Source organism: Oncorhynchus mykiss, chromosome 5, assembly GCF_057628025.1.
Source record: "Oncorhynchus mykiss isolate SJ-2025 chromosome 5, ASM5762802v1, whole genome shotgun sequence".
Lineage (NCBI taxonomy): Eukaryota > Metazoa > Chordata > Actinopteri > Salmoniformes > Salmonidae > Oncorhynchus > Oncorhynchus mykiss.
The window spans coordinates 87553147-87580000 of record NC_143026.1 but is presented as its reverse complement, the minus strand read 5'-3'; the positions used below and the strand labels follow the sequence as shown (position 1 = coordinate 87580000).

Below are 26854 nucleotides of genomic sequence, written 5' to 3'. Positions count from 1 at the left end.
TTCTCTACCATAAGCCGCCTCCAACATCATTTTAGAGAATACGGCAGTACATCCAACCGGCATCACAACCGCAGACCACGTGTAACCACGCCAGTCCAAGACCTCCACATCCGGCTTCATCACCTGCGGGATCGTTTGAAACGAGTCACCCAGACAGCTGATGAAACTGATGGTTTGCACAACTGAAGAATTTCTGCACGAACTGTCAGAAACCATCTCTGGAAAGCTCATCTGCGTGATCGTCGTGCTCACCAGGTTCTTGACCTGACTGCAGTTCGGTGTTGTAACCGACTTCAGTGGGCAAATGCTCACCTTTGATGACCACTGATATGCTGGAGAAGTGTGCTCTTCACAGATGAATCCCGACATACGGCTGGTGCGTAATGGTGCCGGTGAGGTTAGGGTATGGGCATGCATAAACTTTGGACAACTAACACAAATGCATTTAATCAATGGCCATTGGAATGCAGAGATACCATATCTGAGATCCCGAGGCCCATTGTCTTGCCATTCTTCCGCCACCTTCACCTCATACAGTTGAAGTCAGAAGTTTACATACACTTAGGTTGGAGTCATTAAAACTCCACAAATTTCTTGTTAACAAACTACAGTATTGGCAAGTCGGTTAGGACATCTACCTTGTTCATGACACAAGTAAGTTTTCCAATGATTATTTCACTTATAATTCACTGTATCACAATTTCAGTGGGTCAGAAGTTTACATACACTAAGTTGACTGTGCCTTTAAACAGCTTGGAAAAATCCAGAAAATGATGTCATGGCTTTAGAAGCTTCTTTAGGGTAATTGACATAATTTGTGTCAATTGTGGATAACTACAAATACCTAGTGGTCTGGTTTGACTGTAAACTCTCCTGCCAGTCTCACATTAAGCTTATCCAATCCAAAATTAAATCTAGAATCGGCTTCCTATTTCGCAACTAAGCATCCTTCACTCATGCTGCCAAACATACCCTCGTAAAACTGACCATCCTACTGATCCTCGACTTTGGCGATGTCATTTATAAAATAGCCTCCATCACTCTTCTCAACAAATTGGATGCAGTCTATCACAATGCCATCTGTTTTGTCACCAAAGCCCCATATACTACCCACGCGACCTGTACGCCCTTGTTGGCTGGCCCTCGCTTCATACTCGTCGCCAAACCCACTGGCTCCAGGTCATCTACAAGTCTTTGCTAGGTAAAGCCCCGCCTTATCTCAGCTCACTGGTCACTATAGCAGCATCCACTCGTAGCACTCGCTCCAGCAGGTATATCTCACTGGTCACCCCCAAAACCAATTCCTCCTTTGGCTGCCTTTCTTTCCAGTTCTCTGCTGCCAATGACTGGAACGAACTGCAAACATCACTGAAGCTGGAGACTCATATCTCCCTCACTAGTTTTAAGCACCAGCTGTCAAAGCAGCTCACAGATCACTGCACCTGTACATAGCCCATCTGTAAACAGCCCACCCAACTACCTCATCCCCATAATGTATTTATTTATTTATATTGCTCCTTTGCACCCCAGTATCTCTACTTGCACATTCATCTTCTGCACATCTACCATTCCAGTGTTTAATTGCTATATTGTAATTACTTCGCCACCATGGCCTATTTATTGCCTTAACTCCCTTATTTTACCTAATTTGCACTCACTGTATATATACTTTTTTTCTACTGTATGTGTGTAACTCCATGTTGTTGTATGTGTCAAACTGCTCTGCTTTGTCTTGGCCAGGTCGCAGTTGCAAATGAGAACTTGTTCTCAACTAGCCTTTTTTATTTTATTTTACTTTTATTTAGCCTACCTGTGGATGTATTTCAAGGCCTACCTTCAAACTCAGTGCCTCTTTGCTTGACATCATGGGAAAATCAAAAGAAATCAGCCAAGACCTCAGAATAAAAATTGTAGACCTCCACAAGTCTGGTTCATCCTTGGGAGCAATTTCCAAACGCCAAGTTCATCTGTACAAACAATAATATGCAAGTATAAACACCATGGGACCACGCAGCCATCATACCGCTCAGGAAGGAGACGCGTTCTGTCTCCTAGAGATGAACGTACTTTGGTGCGAAAAGTGCGAATCAATCCCAGAACAACAGCAAAGGACCTTGTGAAGATTCTGGAGGAAACAGGTACAAAAGTCCTGTATCGACATAACCTGAAAGGCCGCTCAGCAAGGAAGAAGCCACTGATCCAAAACCGCCATAAAAAAGTCAGACTACATTTCTCTCTACTATTATTCTGACATTTCACATTCTTAAAATAAAATGGTGATCCTAACTGACCCAAGACAGGTAATTTTTTACTAGGATTAAATGTCAGGAATTGTGAAAAACTGAGTTTAAATGTATTTGGCTAAGGTGTATGTAAACTTCCGACTTCAACTGTAGTTCAGCATAATAATGCACAGCCCTATGTGGAAAGAATCTGTACACCATTTCTGTAAGCTGAAAACTCTCTCAGTTCATCCATGGCCTGCTTACTCACCAGACATGTCACCCATTGAGCATGTTTGGGATGCTCTGGATCGACATGTACAACAGCGATTTCCAGTTCCAATATCCAGTAACTTCACTCAGCCATTGAAGAGGAGTGGGACAACATTATATAGCCACAATCAACAACCTGATCAACTATGAGAAGGAGATGTGTTGCTCTGCATGAGGTAGGGTAATTTGGTGGTCACACCAGATACTGACTGGTTTTCTGAAGCGCACCCATAATTATTTTTTAAGGTATCAGTGACCAGAAGATGCATATCTGTATTCCCAGTCATGTGTCTATAGATTAGGGCCTAATGAATTTATTTAAATTGACTGATTTCATTATATGAACTGTAACTCGGTAAAATCTTTGAAGTTGTAGCATGTTGCATTTATATTTTTGTTCAGTGTATATAAAAAAACTACAACTAAAGACAGATGAATTTACAGACACAAAAAAACTATGTAACTAAAGAATAATAATGGGTGTGTGTGTTAGTGTATGTAAGTGTGTGTGTGTGCGCATCTATCAGTTACACATACATGTCAGTACACACACACAACAAGTAAGTCACATGTCAGTACATACACACAACAAGTAAGTCACATGTCAGTACATACACACACAAGTAAGTCACATGTCAGTACATACACACAACAAGTAAGTCACATGTCAGTACATACACACAACCAGTAAGTCACATCTCAGTACATACACACACAAGTAAGTCACATGTCAGTACATACACACAAGTAGGTCACATGTCAGTACATACACACAACAAGTAAGTCACATGTCAGTACATACACACAACAAGTAAGTCACATGTCAGTACATACACACAACAAGTGAGTCACATGTCAGTACATACACACAAGTAGGTCACATGTCAGTACATACACACAACAAGTAAGTCACATGTCAGTACATACACACAACAAGTAAGTCACATGTCAGTACATACACACAACATGTGAGTCACATGTCAGTACATACACACACAAGTAGGTCACATGTCAGTACACACACAAAAAGTAGGTCACATGTCAGTACATACACACAACAAGTAAGTCACATCTCAGTACATACACACAACAAGTAAGTCACATGTCAGTACATACACACAACATGTGAGTCACATGTCAGTACATACACACAAGTAGGTCACATGTCAGTACACACACAAAAAGTAGGTCACATGTCAGTACATACACACAACAAGTAAGTCACATGTCAGTACATACACACAACAAGTAGGTCACATGTCAGTACATACACACAACAAGTAAGTCACATGTCAGTACATACACACAAGTAGGTCACATGTCAGTACATACACACAACAAGTAGGTCACATGTCAGTACATACACACATCAAGTAAGTCACATGTCAGTACATACACACAACAAGTAAGTCACATGTCAGTACATACACACAACCAGTAAGTCACATCTCAGTACATACACATCAAGTAAGTCACATGTCAGTACATACACACAACAAGTAAGTCACATGTCAGTACATACACACAACCAGTAAGTCACATCTCAGTACATACACATCAAGTAGGTCCCATGTCAGTACATACACACAACCAGTAAGTCACATGTCAGTACATAAACACAACAAGTAAGTCACATGTCAGTACATACAAACAACACGTAGGTCACATTGCAGTACACACACACAAGTAGGTCACATGTCAGTACATAAACACAACAAGTAGGTCACATGTCAGTACATAAACACAACAAGTAGGTCACATGTCAGTACATAAACACAACAAGTAAGTCACATGTCAGTACATACACACAACACGTAGGTCACATTGCAGTACACACACACAAGCAGGTCACATGTCAGTACATACACACAACAAGTAGGTCACATGTCAGTACATACACACAACAAGTAGGTCACATGTCAGTACATACACACAACCAGTAAGTCACATCTCAGTACATACACAACAAGTAGGTCACATGTCAGTACATACACACAACCAGTAAGTCACATCTCAGTACATACACACAACAAGTAGGTCACATGTCAGTACATACACACAACCAGTAGGTCACATGTCAGTACATACACACAACCAGTAAGTCACATGTCAGTTCATACACACAACCAGTAAGTCACATGTCAGTACATACACACAACCAGTAAGTCACATCTCAGTACATACACAACAAGTAGGTCACATGTCAGTACATACACACATCAAGTAAGTCACATGTCAGTACATACACACAACAAGTAAGTCACATGTCAGTACATACACACAACAAGTAGGTCACATGTCAGTACATACACACATCAAGTAAGTCACATGTCAGTACATACACACAACAAGTAAGTCACATGTCAGTACATACACACAACCAGTAAGTCACATCTCAGTACATACACATCAAGTAGGGCACATGTCAGTACATACACACAACCAGTAAGTCACATGTCAGTACATAAACACAACAAGTAAGTCACGTCAGTACATACAAACAACACGTAGGTCACATTGCAGTACACACACACAAGTAGGTCACATGTCAGTACATAAACACAACAAGTAGGTCACATGTCAGTACATAAACACAACAAGTAGGTCACATGTCAGTACATAAACACAACAAGTAAGTCACATGTCAGTACATACACACAACACGTAGGTCACATTGCAGTACACACACACAAGCAGGTCACATGTCAGTACATACACACAACAAGTAGGTCACATGTCAGTACATACACACAACAAGTAGGTCACATGTCAGTACATACACACAACCAGTAAGTCACATCTCAGTACATACACAACAAGTAGGTCACATGTCAGTACATACACACAACCAGTAAGTCACATCTCAGTACATACACACAACAAGTAGGTCACATGTCAGTACATACACACAACCAGTAGGTCACATGTCAGTACATACACACAACCAGTAAGTCACATGTCAGTACATACACACAACCAGTAAGTCACATGTCAGTACATACACACAACAAGTAGGTCACATGTCAGTACATACACACAACAAGTAAGCCAAAATATTGATGTTTTGTTCCCCGAGCCACTTAGTTATCACTTTTGCCTTATGGCAAGGTGCTCCATCATGCTGGAAAAGTCATTGTTCGTCACCAAACTGTTCCTGGATGGTTGGGAGAAGCTGCTCTCGAAGGATGTGTTGGTACCATTCTTTATTCATGGCTGTGTTCTTAGGCAAAATTGTAAGTGAGCCCACTCCCTTGGCTGAGAAGCAACCCCACACATGAATGGTCTCAGGATGCTTTACTGTTGGCATGACACAGGACTGATGGTAGCGCTCACCTTGTCTTCTTCAGCTTTTTTCCAGATGCCCCAAACAATCAGAAAAGGGATTCATCAGAGAAAATGACTTTACCCCAGTCCTCAGCAGTCCAATCCCTGTACCTTTTGCAGAATATCAGTCTGTCCCTGATGTTTTTCCTGGAGAGAAGTGGCTTCTTTGCTGCCCTTCTTGACACCAGGCCATCCTCCAAAAGTCTTTGCCTCACTGTGCGTGCAGTCCCAGTTATCAGGTTTGCATCTAAGTGTTGTACAAAATAAATGATTAAGTATAACAATACTTTTGTGAGGATAGAAATGTGATTTTAGCCTTCTAAACGGGATAATGGCTTTTCATATAATCCTAGGCCCAGTCAGTAACCACGCCCACGTGAGCACAAACGTGTCAACAGGATGGAACGCCCCCCAAGGCCAGAGTGCTGAAAAGGACTCCCTGAGAATTTAAACACAGACTAGAGAACGTGAGGACGTGGTCCACACGTTGAAATGGTTAAAACTGCAAGAAAATAGTAAGACCCTCTGAAACTCTCGACGAGTGAAGAAGGTGAAAACTAGACCAAAACATGCCATGTCTGCAGCTCTGCGTGTAAAGCAGTCTCGGACAATTGACCAAAGACGGGAGGGAAGAACAGATCCCTCTCACCACCAGGTGGTACACCTCTGATGTATCCATTCTAACGAGCACTCTAAGACAAAGAAGCACAACCAGAGACTTACATTGATCTACTCGCCATAGCCTGATCGAGTGGTTTCAACAGAGAGATGACAGAGAAAGACATCTACGTGTAAATATATGTTGCATATCTAATCCGAATGAGAGGTTGTTAGGGTGCTAAATATTCGTGTTTATGGTGAGCGTAGTTTCCAAATGTATGTAGGATAAGTCACTCACTTTATCTTACCTGCTCTTTATCCTTCCCCATCCTTTTTCCATTGTGTAACAAGCCATCATATCGGGTTAGTCCTCTAGGGACTGTTTTCATTGCGTTATGTCAGTAATCAATAACCTATACCGTGTGTGTGTGTGCGTGTGTTTATGTATTTCTGTGTGATTATTTATTTTCTAACTAAATAATTAAACCAATTTGTGTATCGCTGATTCATCACTTAGATTCGGGATCGTGCAGATTTACGAAGTAAACAACGTTCAGAATGAGACTGATGAGATAATAATTAATAATTGACTGTTACTGATGTAAGAGATACAGTATTTACAATATCTTTAGAGTTTAAGTTGGGAGATAGTAACTCGTTCAAGAACTATTCCCGTGGTGCCCCAAATTCCTAATGAGTTAATTGTTACATGATTAATTTAATCGAGTAATAGTTAAACGTGGTAGGTAATTATTTGATAAATAGCCGTCATCACATTAATGATAGTCACGTCACGACAGTTTATTTAGTATATTTTTTCTCAACTCTATTTCTTGAACTGCATTGTGGGTTAAGGGCTTGTAAGTAAGCATTTCATGGTAAGGTCTGTTGTATTCAGCGCATGTGACAAATAACATTTGATTTGGATCTGTGGCATTGTGTTGTGTGACAAAACTGCACGTTTTAGTGTGGCCTTTTATTGTCCCCAGGACAAGGTTCACCTGTGTAATGGTCATGCTGTTTAATCAGCTTCTTGATATGCTACACAAGTCAGGTGGATAAATTATATTGGCAAAGGAGAAATGCTCACTAAGAGGGATGTAAACAAATTTGTGCACAACATTTGAGAGAAATAAGCTTTTTGTTCGTGTGGAACATTTCTGGTATCTTTTATTTCAGCTCATGAAACATGGGACCAACACTTTACATGTTGCGTTTATATTTTTGTTTTGTATACAGTACCAGTCAAAAGTTTGGGTTGAGGTCAGGTGATTGTGGAGGCCAGGTCATCTGATGCAGCACGCCATCACTCTCCTTCTTGGTCAAATAGCCCTTACACAGCCTGGAGGTCCTGTTAAAAAACAGATGATAGTCCCACTAAGCGCAAAACAGATGGGATGGCGTATCGCTGCAGAATGCTGTGGTAGCCATGCTGGTTAAGTGTGCCTTGAATTCTAAATAAATCACTGACAGTGTCACCAGCAAAGCACCATCTCACCCCCTCCTCCATGCTTCACTGTGGGAACCACACATGCAGATATCATCCGTTCGCCTACTCGGCGTCTCACAAAGACACAGCGGTTGGAACCAAAAATCTCAAATTTGAACTCATCAAGATTAAAGGACAGATTTCCACCGGTCTAATGTCCACTGCTTGTTTTCTTGGCTCATGCAAGTCTCTTATGATTATTATTGGTGTCCTTTAGTGGTTTCTTTGCAGCAATTCAACCACGAAGGCCTGATTCACAGTCTCCTCTGAACAGTTGATGTTGAGATATTTCTGTTACGTGAACCCTGTGAAGCATTTATTTGGGCTGCAGTCTGAGGCTGGTAACTCTAATGAACTTATCCTCTGCAGCAGAGGTAACTCTGGGTCTTCCTTTCCTGTGGCGGTCCTCATGAGAGCCAGTTTCATCATAGCGCTTGATGGTTTTTGCGACTGCACTTGAAGAAACTTTCAAAGTTCTTGACATTTTCTGGATTGCCTGACCTTCTTATCTTAAAGTAATGATGGACTGTTGTTTCTCTTTGTTTATTTGATCTGTTCTTGCCATAATATGGACTTGGTCTTTTACCAAATAGAGCTGTCTTCTGTATACCAACCCAACCAGATTTAGGAAATCTGTTCACAAGTATTCCCACACATAATAGGGAGACGTGATCATATACAAATGTAAGCAGGGTTTGAACGGATCATGTTTTAGTCAAATATATCTGTTTTGGCTTCTTGCAGTCTAAACATTGTTTTAAATTATTTTCCGGCCCCCCGACAACGCGCTGAACAAAAAAAAATCGGCCCGCGGCTGAATCTAGCGGATGATCCATGTTGTATGGGCTGTTGGGTTGGTTGGTAGTATGCACTGACTGTAAGTCACTTTGGATAAGAGCCTCTTCTAAATGACTAAATAGTCTAAATAAGTTAAATGTGTGGATGAATCAGAGGGCCGGGTGACATTTGGCTGTAAAAAGAAAAAGTCTTTAGTATCTTAATATTTGTATTAATATGTTTTGGGGATGTATCTCCCCTGTGAGTGTTAACTACATGTTTTCTCAATAAAGAGCCCAAAAAGCTATTCAGCTCTTCAACAGGATATGCTTGATCTAATTTCCCAATCATTAAATAATTACAATAGGGAGACCTTCCATCAAAGACTTCTGAAAGTATATCTGGAGAAGAAAATAAATGTAAAAGAAAAGATTTAGCTCATTGGACAACAGTGACGTTAGTGTGTTCTGTGTTTCAAAGATTCCTGCTGTATAAACACACACTCTCTCTCTCTCTCTCTCTCTCTCTCTCTCTCTCTCTCTCTCTCTCTCTCTCTCACTCTCCCTCTCTCTCTCTCTCTCTCTCTCTCTCTCTCTCTCTCTCTCTCTCTCACTCTCTCCCTCCCTTCTCTCTCTCTCTTTCTCGCTCTCTCTCTCTCTCTCGCTCTCTCCCCCCTTCACTCTCTCCCTCTCTCTCTCTCTCACTCTCCCTCTCTCTCTCTCTCTCTCTCTCTCACTCTCCCTCTCTCTCTCTCTCTCTCTCTCTCTCTCTCTCTCACTCCCTCCCTTCTCTCTTTCTCTCTATCTCTCTCTCTCTCTCTCTCTCTCTATCTCTCTCTCACTCTCCCTCCCTCCCTTCTCTTTCTCTCTCGCTCTCACTCTCTCACTCCCCCCCTCTCTCTCTCTCTCACTCTCCCACTCCCTCCCTCCCTTCTCTCTTTCTCGCTCTCTCTCTCTCTCTCGCTCTCTCCCCCCTTCCCTCTCTCCCTCTCTCTCTCTCTCTCTCTCTCTCTCTCACTCTCCCTCTCTCTCTCTCTCTCTCTCTCTCTCTCTCACTCCCTCCCTTCCTTCTCACTCTTTCCCCCTCTCTCTCTCTCTCTCTCACTCCCTCCCTTCATTCTCACTCTTTCCCCCTCCCTCTCTCTCTCTCTCTGCAGGAGGTCCATGAGATTCTGAGAGAATACGAGCTCAAGTACTGCTTTGTGGACCGCACCAAAGGGACAGGTAAACCAAACCACCCCCCACTTCTCCAAACCATCACCATTCTCTTCAGTTCACAGAACAACCCCACCATGTCTGTCCAGTCCTTTTCTCTTTTCCTGGTTAGAGGGAATGGCTGTATTTAGAGTAGAGCGAGAGGGAGAGCCAAACTCAAAAACCTTTTGAAACACAGATCTGCAAACAGCTGAGATGTTGTGGCTGAGGTGGGGGGCACTAAAGGTTAATGCTGTTTAATTGCTGATGAGAGCTTAATGAGAAACGGCCTTATCCACAGCTCATGTCACACTGTTAATTAGTCCAACAGACCGTTGTGTCAAGGTAGGATGGGTTCTGACATACCAGTAGAAGTATATAAAGAATGTCGGAGACTCTATACATTTTTTTTAAACTGTATTTAATTGTCTTAATACGGATCCCTTGGTGATATTTTGAGAGCTCCGCTTCTCTCTCTCTCTCTCTCTCTCTCGCTCTCTCTCTCTCTCTGTCTCTCTCTCTCCTCTCATCAATAGAGGTACATGCTTTGAATAGCCTAGCTCTTTTAGAGAAGGTAGCTAGTTGCAGAACTTAATGCGTCAGTGGAATTGTTATGATCGCCGTTTTGAATTAAAAGATGGAGTAAGAACTATTTTGAATCAAATCTCATTTAAATTGGGGGAGCTTCAAAGAGATTGCCAGTGAGAGGAGGGAAGAGAGAGAGAGAGAGAGAGTGGGTTTTCTATCAAATACCATGCCACAGCAGCACAGTAGCATATCTATTATCTGGTGTTGTCTCTGAGGCCAGGACCAGTATTGTCAAGATCAGTAATCTTTGACTTCAGACACAGCGAGTCGATCACAGAGTAGATCTGACAGCATTTTAACTCTGTTATTAATCTTTTAGATATTTCCCCCCCTCTTACACACATGCGGGCTGTCTAGCGCACACACATGCTCATGTTTGTACCACACACACTTTTGTCTATCACAGAAGTCAGGATGATTGTGTGTGTTCTAAGTATCCCAGGCTAGCTGACCGAGCAGTAGGCACACCACAGGGCATGTGAGAGGGAGGCATGTTACTCCAAACCTGATTAGCAGGTGTTACTGTTATGGTGAGTGAATGAGGACCCAAAAGCGAACTAACTTAAACAGAGCTTCTTTAATAACCAAACATAGGTAGGCTCAGATAGACCGGCAGATTCCGACAGGACAGGACAAGGTTACAGCAAACATGACGATAGTCTGGCTCAGGCATGAAACACAACAAACAAGAATCCGACAAGGACAGGAACAGAAACAGAGAGAGATATAGGGACCTAATCAGAGGGAAAAAGGGAACAGGTGGGAAACGGGGTGAATGGGTAGTTAGAGGAGACAAGGAACAGCTGGGGGAAAGCGGGGGAGAAAAGGTAACCTAACAACGACCAGCAGAGGGAGACAGGGTGAAGGGAAAGGACAGAGACAAGACACAACATGACAGTACATGACAGTACCCCCCCACTCACCGAGCGCCTCCTGGCGCACTCGAGGAGGAAACCTGGCGGCAACGGAGGAAATCCTCGATCAGCGCACGGTCCAGCACGTCCCGAGAGGGAACCCAACTCCTCTCCTCAGGACCGTACCCCTCCCAATCTACGAGGTACTGGTGACCACGGCCCCGAGGACGCATGTCCAAAATTCTACGGACCCTGTAGATGGGTGCGCCCTCGACAAGGATGGGGGGGGGGGGGGGGAAGACGAGCGGGGGCGCGAAGGACGGGCTTGATGCAGGAGACATGGAAGACCGGGTGGACGCGACGAAGGTATCGCGGAAGAAGAAGTCGAACTGCGACAGGATTAATGACCCGAGAAATACGGAACGGACCAATGAACCGCGGGGTCAACTTGCGAGAAGCCGTCTTAAGGGGAAGGTTCTGAGTGGAGAGCCAAACTCTCTGACCGCGACAATATCTAGGACTCTTAGTTCTACGCTTATTAGCAGCCCTCACAGTCTGCGTCCTATAACGGCAAAGTGCAGACCTGACCCTCTTCCAGGTGCGCTCGCAACGTTGGACAAAAGCCTGAGCGGAGGGGACGCTGGACTCGGCGAACTGAGATGAGAACAGCGGAGGCTGGTACCCGAGGCTACTCTGAAAAGGAGATAGCCCGGTCGCAGACGAAGGAAGCGAGTTGTGGGCGTATTCTGCCCAGGGGAGCTGTTCTGACCAAGACGCAGGGTTACGAAAAGAAAGACTGCGTAAGATGCGACCAATAGTCTGATTGGCCCGTTCTGCTTGACCGTTAGACTGGGGGTGAAAGCCGGAAGAGAGACTGACGGAAGCCCCAATCAAACGGCAAAACTCCCTCCAAAATTGAGACGTGAATTGCGGACCTCTGTCCGAAACGACGTCTGACGGAAGGCCATGAATTCTGAAAACATTCTCGATGATGATTTGTGCCGTCTCTTTAGCAGAAGGAAGCTTAGCAAGGGGAATGAAATGAGCCGCCTTAGAGAACCTATCGACAACCGTAAGAATAACAGTCTTCCCCGCTGACGAAGGCAGTCCGGTGACAAAATCTAAGGCGATGTGAGACCACGGTCGAGAGGGAATAGGAAGCGGCCTGAGACGGCCGGCAGGAGGAGAGTTACCGGACTTAGTCTGCGCGCAGACCGAACAAGCAGCCACGAAACGACGCGTGTCATGCTCCCGGGTGGGCCACCAAAAACGCTGGCGAATGGAAGCAAGCGTACCCCGAACGCCAGGGTGGCCGGCTAACTTGGCAGAGTGAGCCCACTGAAGAACGGCCAGACGAGTAGGAACGGGAACGAAAAGAAGGTTCCTAGGACAAGCGCGCGGCGACGGAGTGTGAGTGAGCGCTTGTTTTACCTGCCTCTCAATTCCCCAGACAGTCAACCCGACAACACGCCCCTCAGGGAGAATCCCCTCGGGGTCAGTGGAGGCTACTGAAGAACTGAAGAGACGAGACAAAGCATCAGGCTTGGTGTTCTTAGAGCCCGGACGATAAGAAATCACAAACTCGAAACGAGCGAAAAACAGCGCCCAACGCGCCTGACGCGCATTAAGTCGTTTGGCAGAACGGATGTACTCAAGGTTCCTATGGTCAGTCCAAACGACAAAAGCAACGGTCGCCCCCTCCAACCACTGTCGCCATTCGCCTAGGGCTAACCGGATGGCGAGCAGTTCGCGGTTACCCACATCATAGTTACGTTCCGACGCCGACAGGCGATGAGAAAAATACGCGCATGGGTGGACCTTGTCGTCAGAGAGGGAGCGCTGAGAAAGGATGGCTCCCACGCCCACCTCTGACGCGTCAACCTCGACAACGAACTGTCTAGAGACGTCAGGTGTAACAAGGATAGGAGCGGATGTAAAACGATTCTTGAGGAGATCAAAAGCTCCCTGGGTGGAAACGGACCACTTAAAGCACGTCTTGACAGAAGTAAGGGCTGTGAGAGGAGCTGCCACCTGACCGAAATTACGGATGAAACGACGATAGAAGTTCGCGAAGCCGAGAAAGCGCTGCAGCTCGACGCGTGACTTAGGGACGGGCCAATCAATGACAGCTTGGACCTTAGCGGGATCCATCTTAATGCCTTCAGCGGAAATAACAGAACCGAGAAATGTGACGGAGGAGGCATGAAAAGTGCACTTCTCAGCCTTCACAAAAAGACAATTCTCTAAAAGGCGCTGGAGGACACGTCGAACGTGCTGAACATGAATCTGGAGTGACGGTGAAAAAATCAGGATATCGTCAAGGTAAACGAAAACAAAGATGTTCAGCATGTCTCTCAGGACATCATTGACTAATGCCTGAAAGACAGCTGGAGCGTTAGCGAGGCCGAAAGGAAGAACCCGGTATTCAAAGTGCCCTAACGGAGTGTTAAACGCCGTCTTCCACTCGTCCCCCTCCCTGATGCGCACGAGATGGTAAGCGTTACGAAGGTCCAACTTAGTGAAAAACCTGGCTCCCTGCAGGATCTCGAAGGCTGAAGACATAAGAGGAAGCGGATAACGATTCTTCACTGTTATGTCATTCAGCCCTCGATAATCTATGCAGGGGCGCAGAGACCCGTCCTTCTTCTTGACAAAAAAAACCCCCGCTCCGGCGGGAGAGGAGGAGGGGACTATGGTACCGGCGTCAAGAGCTACAGACAAATAATCTTCGAGAGCCTTACGTTCGGGAGCCGACAGAGAGTATAGTCTACCCCGGGGGGGGGGGGTGGTTCCCGGAAGGAGATCAATACTACAATCATACGACCGGTGTGGAGGAAGAGAGGTGGCCCTGGACCGACTGAACACCGTGCGCAGATCGTGATATTCCTCCGGCACCCCTGTCAAATCACCAGGCTCCTCCTGTGAAGAAGAGACAGAGGAAACAGGAGGGATAGCAGACATTAAACATTTCACATGACAAGAGACGTTCCAGGAGAGGATAGAATTACTAGACCAATTAATGGAAGGATTATGACAAACTAGCCAGGGATGGCCCAAAACAACAGGTGTAAAAGGTGAACGAAAAATTAAAAAAGAAATGGTTTCACTATGATTACCAGAAACAGTGAGGGTTAAAGGTAGCGTCTCACGCTGAATCCTGGGGAGAGGACTACCATCCAGGGCGAACAAGGCCGTGGGCTCCTTTAACTGTCTGAGAGGAATGTCATGTTCCCGAGCCCAGGTCTCGTCCATAAAACAGCCCTCCGCCCCAGAGTCTATTAAGGCACTGCAGGAAGCTGACGAACCGGTCCAGCGTAGATGGACCGACAAGGTAGTGCAGGATCTTGAAGGAGAGACAGGAGTAGTAGCGCTCACCAGTAGCCCTCCGCTTACTGACGAGCTCTGGCCTTTTACTGGACATGAAGTGACAAAATGACCAGCGGAACCGCAATAGAGACAGAGGCGGTTGGTGATTCTCCGTTCCCTCTCCTTAGTCGAGATGCGGATACCTCCCAGCTGCATGGGCTCAGCACCCGAGCCGGCAGAGGAAGATGGTAGTGATGCGGAGAGGGAGGCGACGGAGAGCGCGAGCTCCTTTCCACGAGCTCGGTGACGAAGATCAACCCGTCGCTCAATGCGAATAGCGAGTTCAATCAAGGAATCCACGCTGGAAGGAACCTCCCGGGAGAGAATCTCATCCTTTACCTCTGCGCGGAAACCCTCCAGAAGACGAGCGAGCAAGGCCGGCTCGTTCCAGCCACTGGAGACAGCAAGAGTGCGAAACTCAATAGAGTAGTCTGTTATGGATCGATTGCCTTGACATAGGGAAGACAGGGCCCTGGAAGCCTCCTCCCCAAAAACAGATTGATCAAAAACCCGTATCATCTCCTCCTTAAAGTCTTGATACTGGTTAGTACACTCAGCCCTTGCCTCCCAGATTGCCGTGCCCCACTCACGAGCCCGTCCAATAAGGAGAGATATGACGTAGGCGACACGAGCAGTGCTCCTGGAGTAAGTGTTGGGCTGGAGAGAAAACACAATATCACACTGGGTGAGGAACGAGCGGCATTCAGTGGGCTCCCCAGAGTAACACGGCGGGTTATTGATTCTGGGCTCCGGAGATTCGAAAGCCCTGGAAGTGGCCGGTGGATCGAGGCGGAGATGGTGACCCTGTTCTGTGAGGTTGGAGACTTGGGTGGCCAGGGTCTCAACGGCATGTCGAGCAGCAGACACTTCCTGCTCGTGTCTGCCTAGCATCGCTCCCTGGATCCCGACGGCTGAGTGGAGAGGATCCGAAGTCGCTGGGTCCATTCTTGGTCGGATTCTTCTGTTATGGTGAGTGAATGAGGACCCAAAAGCGAACTAACTTAAACAGAGCTTCTTTAATAACCAAACATAGGTAGGCTCAGATAGACCGGCAGATTCCGACAGGACAGGACAAGGTTACAGCAAACATGGCGATAGTCTGGCTCAGGCATGAAACACAACCAACAAGAATCCGACAAGGACAGGAACAGAAACAGAGAGAGATATAGGGACCTAATCAGAGGGAAAAAGGGAACAGGTGGGAAACGGGGTGAATGGGTAGTTAGAGGAGACAAGGAACAGCTGGGGGAAAGCGGGGGAGAAAAGGTAACCTAACAACGACCAGCAGAGGGAGACAGGGTGAAGGGAAAGGACAGAGACAAGACACAACATGACAGTACATGACAGTTACACTGTAATCTTTCCCCCTGTCAATCACCGTCTCCCCAACCACCACCACACAGCCACTGACTTCAGCTGCCACTATGCTCTGAATTACCGATAGTCAATTATTATTTTTCGAGTGGTCCCAACGATTGTCTGTCACCTCAGATCATGGATGGAGAGATGAGAGCATCTTCAACGAGGAGCCAGCAAGGTATGTTAAGCTAGCTAGCTAGTTAAGTACACAATGCATTAGGTATGTTAAGATAGCTAGCTCTAATGAACTTATCCTCTGCATCAGAGGTAACTCTGGGTCTTCCTTTCCTGTGGCGGTCCTCATGAGAGCCAGTTTGATCATAGCGCTTGATGGTTTTTGCGACTGCACTTGAAGAAACTTTCAAAGTTCTTGAAATTTTCCGGATTGACTGACCTTCTTATCTTAAAGCAATGATTAACTGTTGTTTCTCTCTGCTTATTTGATCTGTTCTTGCCATAATATGGACTTGGTCTTTTACCAAATAGAGCTGTCTTCTGTATACCACCCCTACCTCACAACAATTCCACAAATTAACTTTTAATTGAAATGCATTCCATTCCTCATGAAGCTGGTTGAGAGAATGCCAAGAGTGTGCAAAGCTGTCATCAAGGCAAAGGGTGGCTACTTTGAAGAATCTTAAATATAAAACAAATGTAACACTTTTTTGGTTACCACGATTCCATATGTGTTATTTCATAGTCGTGATGTCTTCTCTATTATTCTACAATTTAGAAAATAGTAAAAATAAAGAAAAACCCTTGAATGAGTAGGTGTGTCCAAACTACTGACTGGTACTGTATATTATTGTACAGTATAATAATTCATTTTAGTAATGATTATTTAATGCAAACAATCCCAGCAGTTGCTTTAAACATATATATAGTGACAATCTCTTCTGAAACATTGAAGCTGAATGTTGGTCTTTTTCTCTCAATGGAATTAGAAAATGAGTTTACAGAACAAAAACAATCTAAAAGCCGCCACACATATTTATGGCAATATTCTCTCTCTACAAATTGACGTTTGCGCTGCACCCGATCTACAGCAAATCAGCAATCAGTCTGCTAGCTCAGTGGTTTTCAAATGACCTGGACCTGGTCCCCAAAAAGCAGTGGTTCAAAACCCGTGACCCCCCCTCCCCCCACCTATGCATGCATGCACAATCGCTGCGCAATGTAGCCTGTCATTACAACCTACAGGATCCAACTTTTTTTTTCCAGTTTTCACCTAAAATTACATACCTAAATCTAACTGCCTGTAGCTAAGCACCCGAGGTAAGGATATGCATATTCTTGATACCATTTGAAAGGAAACACTTTGAAGTTTGTGGAAATGTGAAATTAATGCAGTAGAATATATCACATTAGAACTGGTAAATATATATTTTTTTAATTAAAAAACATATTTGAAATGCAAGAGAAAGGCCATAATGTATTATTCTAGCCCAGGCGCAATTTAGATTTTGGCCACTAGATGGTAGCAGTGTACACTACCTTTCAAAAGTTTGGGGTCACTTAGAAATATACTTTTTTTCCATGGAAACATACATGAAATGAGTTTCAAAATGAATAGGAAATATAGTCAAAATGTTGACAAGGTTAGAAATAATGATTTTTAATTGAATAAATACAGTTGAAGTCGGAAGTTTACATACACTTAGGTTGGAGTCATTAAAACTGGTTTTTCAACCACTCTACAAATTTCTTGTTAACAAACTATAGTTTTGGCAAGTCGGTTAGGACATCTACTTTGTGGATGACACACGTAATTTTTCCAACAATTGTTTACAGACAGATTATTTTACTTATAATTCACTGTATCACAATTCCAGTGGGTCTACTAATTGTAGACCTCCACAAGTCTGGTTCATCCTTGGGAGCAATTTCCAAATGCCTGAAGGTACCACGTTCATCTGTACAAACAATAGTACGCAAGTATAAACACCATGGGACCACGCAGCCGCCATACAAAATTATCTATATCCATAGTCAAATGAGTCCTATATCGATATAACCTGAAAGGCCACTCAGCAAGGAAGAAGCCACTGCTAAAAAATGTAGTTCCTCGGCGTACACATCAAAGACAAACTGAAATGGTCCACCCACACAGACAGTGTGGTGAAGAAGGCACAACAGCGCCTCTTCAACCTCAGGAGGCTGAAGAAATTTGGCTTGTCATATAAAACTCTCACAAACTTTTACAGAACAAGCTTGTACGGACGCACAATTGAGAGCATCCTGTCGGGCTGCATCACCGCCTGGTACGGGAACTGCACCGCCCACAACCAGAGGGTGGTGCGGTCTGCACAACACATCACTGGGGGAAAACTACCTGCCCTCCAGGACACCTACAGCACCCAATGTCACAGGAAGGCCAAAAAGATCATCAAGGACAACAACCACCTGAGCCACTACCTGTTCACCCCGCTATCATCCAGAAGGCGAGGTCAGTACAGGTGCATCAAAGCTGGGACCGAGAGACTGAAAAACAGCTTCTATCTCAAGGCCATCAGACTGTTAAACAGCCATCACTAACACAGAGAGGCTGCTCCCTACATACACACTTGAAATCATTGGCCACTTTAATAAATGGATCACTAGCCACTTTAATAATGCCACTTTAATAATGTTTACATATCTTGCAGTACTCATCTCATTTGTACAGTTGAAGTTGGAAGTTTACATACACTTAGGTTGGAGTCATTAAAACTTGTTTTTCAACCACTCCACACATTTCTTTTTAAACAAACTATAGTTTCGGCAAGTTGGTTTGGACATCTACATTGTACAAGTCATTTTTCCCAAAAAAATTTACCGACACTTCACTTATAATTCACTATATCACAATTCGAGTGGTCAGAAGTTTACATACAAGTTGACTGTGCCTTTAAACAGCTTGGACAATTCCAGAAAATGATGTCATGACTTTAGAAGCTTCTGATAGGCTAATTGACATCATTTGAGTCAATTGGAGGTGTACCTGTGGATGTATTTCAAGGCCTACCTTCAAACTCAGTGCCTCTTTGCTTGACATCATGGGAAAGTCAAAAGAAATCAGCCATTGTAGACCTCCACAAGTCTGGTTCATCCTTGGGAGCAATTTCCAAATGCCTGAAGGTGCCACGTTCATCTATACAAACAATAGTATGCTAATATAAACACCATGGGACCACGCAGCCATCATACCGCTCAGGAAGGAGACGCATTCTGTCTCCTAGAGATGAATGTACTTTGGTGCGAAAAGTGCAAATCAATTCCAGAACAACAGCAAAGGACCTTGTGAAGATGCTGGAGGAAACAGGTACAAAAGTATCTACATCCACAGTAAAACTAGTCCTATATCGACATAACCTGAAAGGCCGCTTACCAAGGAAGAAGCCACTGCTCCAAAACCACCATGAAAAAAACAGACTACGGTTTGCAACTGCACACGGGGACAAAGATGGTACTTTTTGGAGAAATGTCCTCTGGTCTGATGAAACAAAAATAGTTAAAGCTTGGTCCAAATGGGTCCTCCAAATGGACAATGACCCCAAGCATACTTCCAAATGGACAATGACCCCAAGCATACTTCCAAATGGACAATGACCCCAAGCATACTTCCAAATGGACAATGACCCCAAGCATACTTCCAATTGGACAATGACCCCAAGCATACTTCCAAATGGACAATGACCCCAAGCATACTTCCAAATGGACAATGACCCCAAGCATACTTCCAAAGTTGTGACAAAATGGCTTAAGGTCAACAAAGTCAAGGTATTGGACTGGCCATCACAAAGCCCTGACCTCAATCCTATAGAACATTTGTGGGCAGAACTGAAAAAGTTTGTGCGAGCAAGGAGGCCTACAAACCTGACTCAGTTTACACCAGCTCTGCAGGAGGAATGGGCCAAAATTCACCCAACTTGTTGTGGGAAGCTTGTGGAAGGCTACCCAAAACGTTTGACCCAAGTTAAACAATTTAAAGGCAATACTACCAAATACTAATTGAGTGTACGTAAACTTCTGACCCACTGGGAATGTGATGAAAGGAATAAAAGCTGCAATAAATCATTCTCTCTACTATTATTCTGACATTTCACATTCTTAAAATAAAGTGGTGATCCAAATTGACCGGGAATTTTTACAGGGAATTTATACTAGGATTAAATGTCAGGAATTAAATGTATTTGGCTAAAGTGTATGTAAACTTCCGACTTCAACTGTATATACTGTATTTTATACCATCTATTGTATCTTGCCTATGCCGCTCTGTTATTGCTCATCCGTATATTTATATGTACATATTCTTATTGCATTCCTTTACTTTAATGTGTGTGTATTAGGTAGTTGCTGTGAAATTGTTAGAATTGTTAGATATTACTGCACTGTCAGAACTAGAAGCACAAGCGTTTCGCTACACTAGTAATAACATCTGCTAACCATGTGTATGTGACCAATACTTCTTGATTTGATGTTTTGCACATTTGTTACAAAACATAGGCAGATCATTTCGAGTCCAAGTCAAGTCTCAAGTTATTTGATTTTCTATCAAGTCGAGTCTCAAGTCATCAAATGCGTTACTTGAGTCAGACTCGAGTCCAAGTCATGTGACTCAAGTCCACACCTCTGCATGTATATACAGTATGTGTACAGTCTGCCCGCTTAATGCTGAATTAGCTCAACACCATGTTTCATTTGGATGTAGTATCTATTGTATGGGATGTAAATTCCATCACCCTCTTGGGGGAATTTAGATACAGATTTTTAAGGTGATTTTATTGGACCGTGTTTTTAATTCATGGGAAAGAAACACTATAATATATTGTGTGCTGACTGTATCTCACGGACGGCTTGGTTTGCCCTACGTGTCAAATAAGTGGGGCGTTTCTGAGAATTCCTGGGAATGATAATTGGCTGGTGTGATGTTTCCTTTGAACAAAACAACAGAGAGTAATTCCAAAGGAAACTCCAGGTTTTCAACCTGTCTCTTTCCTGGAGGAGGCTAGCTACAGTAGAGAGAGAGGACTGCTGGTGTGTTTTATCAGACATCAATGTAAACATGTGTATGTCGATTATTAGGTTCCTATTAACACTAATTGACATGTATGGCGTGTGTGTGGGTGTAGCTCTCTGTAAGAGTGTTTGACTGTCTGCCCAGAGTGTGTCTCTGAAAATGTGTTTGGCAATGACTCTCTGCATGCGTGCATGTGTATGTGTCACTCTCTCTCTCTGTAAGGATTTCCGTTTCTTTAGGGAATGAGAGTATTTCTCCCTCTTTATCCCCTATGTTAACTTTACTCTGCTCTCGCTTCAGTGCAAATTAGAGCCAGGCATCTGTTGCAGCTCAAGTGGACTACAAAACCTACAATGCAATGCTCTCTCTCTGGCTACACTACATGACCATAAGTATGTGTACACCTGCTCGTGGAACATCTCATTCCAAAATGATGGGCATGAATATGGAGTTGGTGATAGTGTGTTGTCCTCTAGCTCCAGTGACGAGAACTATGTAGCTATGAAGCATTACTACACGATTTCCTGTTTTCAAAGATGAACCACTTAGAAGTTAAATCATGGGGATCATTTTAATTTTACCCACTGATATAACATAGACTTTCATCAAATTGCTAGGAGTTTCATGATTTTTATTTCTGGGGGTGGATTATCCCTATAAGACCACCTCGTTACGGAGTGTTTCGGTGTTAATTTAACAGTTACCATCTATCATTACCAATCTATTATATATGCACTAGACGACTGACAGGGGGCGCGGTTTTGAAGCCACCGTACCTCCATCTTTGAACTCCTCCACCGTTGTAAAATATATTTTGGAAGCTATAGAAATGTATTTTATTACAGAAGCCTCAATGCATACTTTTACATTTTAATATGTGAGCTAAACATATATTTTTAGAACGTACTAATGTTACTGCCTCCACAACAATAAAAAGACTTAAAATACATGTCATTTTGTCCTTAAAACAGCAACCCAGGGTTTATATACATCATTGGTCATTACCTGGCCTCCCATCCCACTGGCATTGGATAAAACCTCATCCAGGCCAGCCATAGAGCTTCCATAGAGTGCTCCGGAGTGGAATTCGGAATTCCGAAGGTATGTGAGGCGTTCCGGAACTGTCCGCCGAGATGACAATGGAAGAGGTCAGCAGGGGAATCCTGGCCACACAATGGGCCTTTTGTGTGAGCCGTACTGTCCATATAATGAAGACACTGAGTAATAGAGGAGCCCTGCACGGTTCAAAGCTAACTGGCCCAGAGCTTTGTACTTGACACAAAATGGACTTCAGCCCACACAGTCCCATCAGCGACTTCATGAATGTTTGTCTCTGATGTACACTAAGCCTCTGTGGTGCATATGACCTATGTGCTGTGCAGTCATTTTCTTTTGAAATCTGGGGTTGAACCATCATTATACCTTAGCTACACTGGCCGTCCATCCACGTGCGCCATCGCGCACATGTTGATTTTGTCTATCCCCACCAGATATGGTCTTGAAATGCAAGTTAAAATACCAAAACCAACTGTGAACCAACTTAATTAATTTGGGGACAGGTGGAAACACACAAACATTCATGGTCATTTAGCTAGATTGCTGTTGCTAACTAGTTCGTCCTGGGAGATAAACATTGGGTTGTTATTTTACCTGAAATGCATACGGTGCTTTTTTTTTATAGATATTTGTAGAATTTTGACCTGGAGTCGTACAAAATGTAGTGTTTCTCTACTCTGACGATTAATCCACAGATGAAAAGGGAATGTGAGTTAGTTTGTAGTTGGTTATCTTTGATTAGTCTCTCCTTGTTCGTCTTTCAAACATCTACGTGGGTTTGTATGTTCGTGAAAACCAATGAGTATATGGGAGAGGCAGGACTTTAAGCAAGTCAAGCTTCTTGAATTGAACCAAGTTTTATTTTAGCCTTCGGGCAAAGCAGACACCCGTTGACGCACGCGAGCGGTGTGAAAGAAATGATTGAATAACATGTACGTGTACATTTATTTTGCAAAGCTCGCACATACAACATGGCCGGTCTGGTTTCCCTGTTAGGATGCTCTTTATGTTTTGTTATGGTGAGTTGTTGTCTAAGGATTCCCTAGGGAGTCGTCTTTCTACCTTCATCCTGTGTTTTCAAAGATTCACAGATTTCATTATCTGACAATTTCAGTATATTTCTACTGTTCAAGAGGTTCGTTTAAATTGCAAGCTGATTATGATCACTCTATTCGTACAGGATGTTTAGGAGTCATGTTCAGCTGTAAAGAGACAGGAAGAGGAACTGTAAAGAGACAGGAAGAGGAACTGTAAAGAGACAGGAAGAGGAACTGTGAAGAGACAGGAAGAGCCACTGTGAAGAGACAGGAAGAGCCACTGTGAAGAGACAGGAAGAGGCACTGTAAAGAGACAGGAAGAGCCACTGTGAAGAGACAGGAAGAGGCACTGTAAAGAGACAGGAAGAGGAACTGTAAAGAGACAGGAAGAGGAACTGTAAAGAGACAGGAAGAGGAACTGTAAAGAGACAGGAAGAGGAACTGTGAAGAGACAGGAAGAGCCACTGTGAAGAGACAGGAAGAGCCACTGTGAAGAGACAGGAAGAGGCACTGTAAAGAGACAGGAAGAGCCACTGTGAAGAGACAGGAAGAGGCACTGTAAAGAGACAGGAAGAGGAACTGTAAAGAGACAGGAAGAGGAACTGTAAAGAGACAGGAAGAGGAACTGTAAAGAGACAGGAAGAGGAACTGTGAAGAGACAGGAAGAGCCAGGAAGAGGAACTGTAAAGAGACAGGAAGAGGAACTGTAAAGAGACAGGAAGAGGCACTGTAAAGAGACAGGAAGAGGCACTGTAAAGAGACAGGAAGAGGAGCTGTAAAGAGACAGAAAGAGGCACTGTAAAGAGACCGGAAGAGGCACTGTAAAGAGACCGGAAGAGGCACTGTAAAGAGACAGGAAGAGGCACTGTCAAGAGATTTGAAGAGGCACTGTAAAGAGACAGGAAGAGGCACTGTCAAGAGACAGGAAGAGGCACTGTAAAGGGACAGGAAGAGGAACTGTAAAGAGACAAGAAGAGGCACTGTAAAGAGACAGGAGAGGCACTGTAAAGAGACAGGAAGAGGCACTGTAAAGAGACAGGAAGAGGCACTGTAAAGAGACAGGAAGAGGCACTGTAAAGAGACAGGAAGAGGCACTTTAAAGAGACAGGAAGAGGCACTGTAAAGAGATTTGAAGAGGCACTGTAAAGGGACAGGAATAGGAACTGTAAAGAGACAAGAAGAGGCACTGAAAAAAGCGACAGGATGAGGAACTGTAAAGAGACAGGAAGAGGAACTGAAAAAAGAGACAGGATGAGGAACTGTAAAGAGACAGGAAGAGGAACTGTAAAGAGACAGAAAGAGGAACTGTGAAGAGACAGGAAGAGGCACTGTCAAGAGACAGGAAGAGGCACTTTAAAGAGACAGGAAGAGGCACTGTAAAGAAACGGGAAGAGGAACTGTAAAGCGACAGTAAGAGGCACTGTAAAAAGAGACAGGAAGAGGCACTGTAAAGTGACAGGAAGAGGAACTGTAAAGAAACAGGAAGAGAAACTGTAAAGAGGCAGGAAGAGGCACTGTAAAGAGACAGGAAGAGGCACTGTAAAGAGACAGGAAGAGGAACTGAAAAAAGAGACAGGATGAGGAACTGTAAAGAGACAGGAAGAGGAACTGTAAAGAGACAGAAAGAGGAACTGTGAAGAGACAGGAAGAGGCACTGTCAAGAGACAGGAAGAGGGACTTTAAAGAGACAGGAAGAGGCACTGTAAAGAAACGGGAAGAGGAACTGTAAAGCGACAGTAAGAGGGACTGTAAAAAGAGACAGGAATAGGAACTGTAAAGTGACAGGAAGAGGAACTGTAAAGAAACAGGAAGAGGCACTGTAAAGAGACAGGAAGAGGCACTGTAAAGAGACAGGAAGAGGCACTGTAAAGACACAGGAAGAGGCACTGTAAAAAGAGACAGGAAGAGGCACTGTAAAAAGAAACAGGAAGAGGAACTGTAAAGAGACAGGAAGCGGCACTGTAAAGAGACAGGAAGAGGAACTGTAAAGAGACAGGAAGAGGCACTGTAAAGAGACAGGAAGCGGACTGTAAAGTGACAGGAAGAGGCACTGTAAAGAGACAGGAAGAGGCACTGTCAAGAGATTTGAAGAGGCACTGTAAAGGGACAGGAAGAGCAACTGTAAAGAGACAGGAAGAGGCACTGTAAAGAGACACGAAGAGGCACTGTAGATAGACAGGAAGAGGCACTGTAAAGAGACAGGAAGAGTCACTGTAAATAGACAGGAAGAGGAACTGTCAAGAAATTTGAAGAGGCACTGTAAAGAGACAGGAAGAGGCACTGTAAAGAGACAGGAAGAGGCACTGTAAAGGGACAGGAAGAGCAACTGTAAAGAGACAGGAAGAGGATCTGTAAAGAGACAGGAAGAGGCACTGTCAAGAGATTTGAAGAGGCACTGTAAAGAGACAGGAAGAGGCACTGTCAAGAGATTTGAAGAGGCACTGTAAAGGGACAGGAAGAGCAACTGTAAAGAGACAGGAAGAGGAACTGTGAAGATCAGGAAGAGGAACTGTAAAGAGACAGGAAGAGGCACTGTAAAGAGACAGGAAGAGGCACTGTAAAGAGACAGGAAGAGGAACCGTCAAGAGATTTGAAGAGGCACTGTAAAGAGACAGGAAGAGGCACTGTCAAGAGATTTGAAGAGGCACTGTAAAGGGACAGGAAGAGCAACTGTAAAGAGACAGGAAGAGGAACTGTAAAGAGACAGGAAGAGGCACTGTCAAGAGATTTGAAGAGGCACTGTAAAGGGACAGGAAGAGCAACTGTAAAGAGACAGGAAGAGGAACTGTAAAGAGACAGGAAGAGGAACTGTGAAGAGACAGGAAGAGCCAGGAAGAGGAACTGTAAAGAGACAGGAAGAGGCACTGTCAAGAGATTTGAAGAGGCACTGTAAAGAGACAGGAAGAGGCACTGTCAAGAGATTTGAAGAGGCACTGTAAAGGGACAGGAAGAGCAACTGTAAAGAGACAGGAAGAGGCACTGCAAAGAGATTTGAAGAGGCACTGTAAAGGGACAGGAATAGGAACTGTAAAGAGACAAGAAGAGGCACTGTAAAGAGACGGGAAGAGCAACTGAAAAAAGAGACAGGATGAGGAACTGTGATGAGACAGGAAGAGGCACTTTAAAGAGACAGGAAGAGGCACTTTAAAGAAACAGGAAGAGGCACTGTAAAGAAACGGGAAGAGGAACTGTAAAGCAACAGTAACAGGCACTGTAAAAAGAGACAGGAAGAGGCACTGTAAAGAAACAGGAAGAGGCACTGTAAAGTGACAGGAAGAGGAACTGTAAAGAAACAGGACGAGGCACTGTAAAGAGACAGGAAGAGGAACTGTAAAGAAACAGGAAGAGGAACTGTAAAGTGACAGGAAGAGGCACTGTAAAAAGAGACAGGAAGAGGCACTGTAAAAAGAGACAGGAAGAGGAACTGTAAAGAGACAGGAAGAGGCACTGTAACGTGACAGGAAGAGGAACTGTAAAGAGACATGAAGAGGCACTGTAAAGACACAGGAAGATGCACTGTAAAAAGAGACAGGAAGAGGCACTGTAAAAAGAGACAGGAAGAGGAACTGTAAAGAAACAGGAAGAGGCACTGTAAAGAGACAGGAACAGGAACTGTAATGAAACAGGAAGAGGCACGGTAAAGAGACAGGAAGAGGAACTGTAAAGAAACAGGAAGAGGCACTGTAAAGAAACGGGAAGAGGAACTGTAAAGCGACA

The 26854-nt window shown here is 44.1% G+C and overlaps 1 protein-coding gene across 2 annotated transcripts in view; it reads left to right on the top strand.

The window, feature by feature from the left end:
• raver2 (ribonucleoprotein, PTB-binding 2) overlaps positions 1-26854 on the top strand; it is a 137322-nt gene that overhangs the window by 18233 nt on the left and 92235 nt on the right. For both annotated transcript variants that reach the window (XM_036978624.2, XM_036978623.2), the window contains exon 2: positions 9842-9908. In XM_036978624.2, the coding sequence (XP_036834519.2) occupies positions 9842-9908 (67 nt within the window). The remainder of the gene's footprint in view (positions 1-9841; positions 9909-26854) is intronic.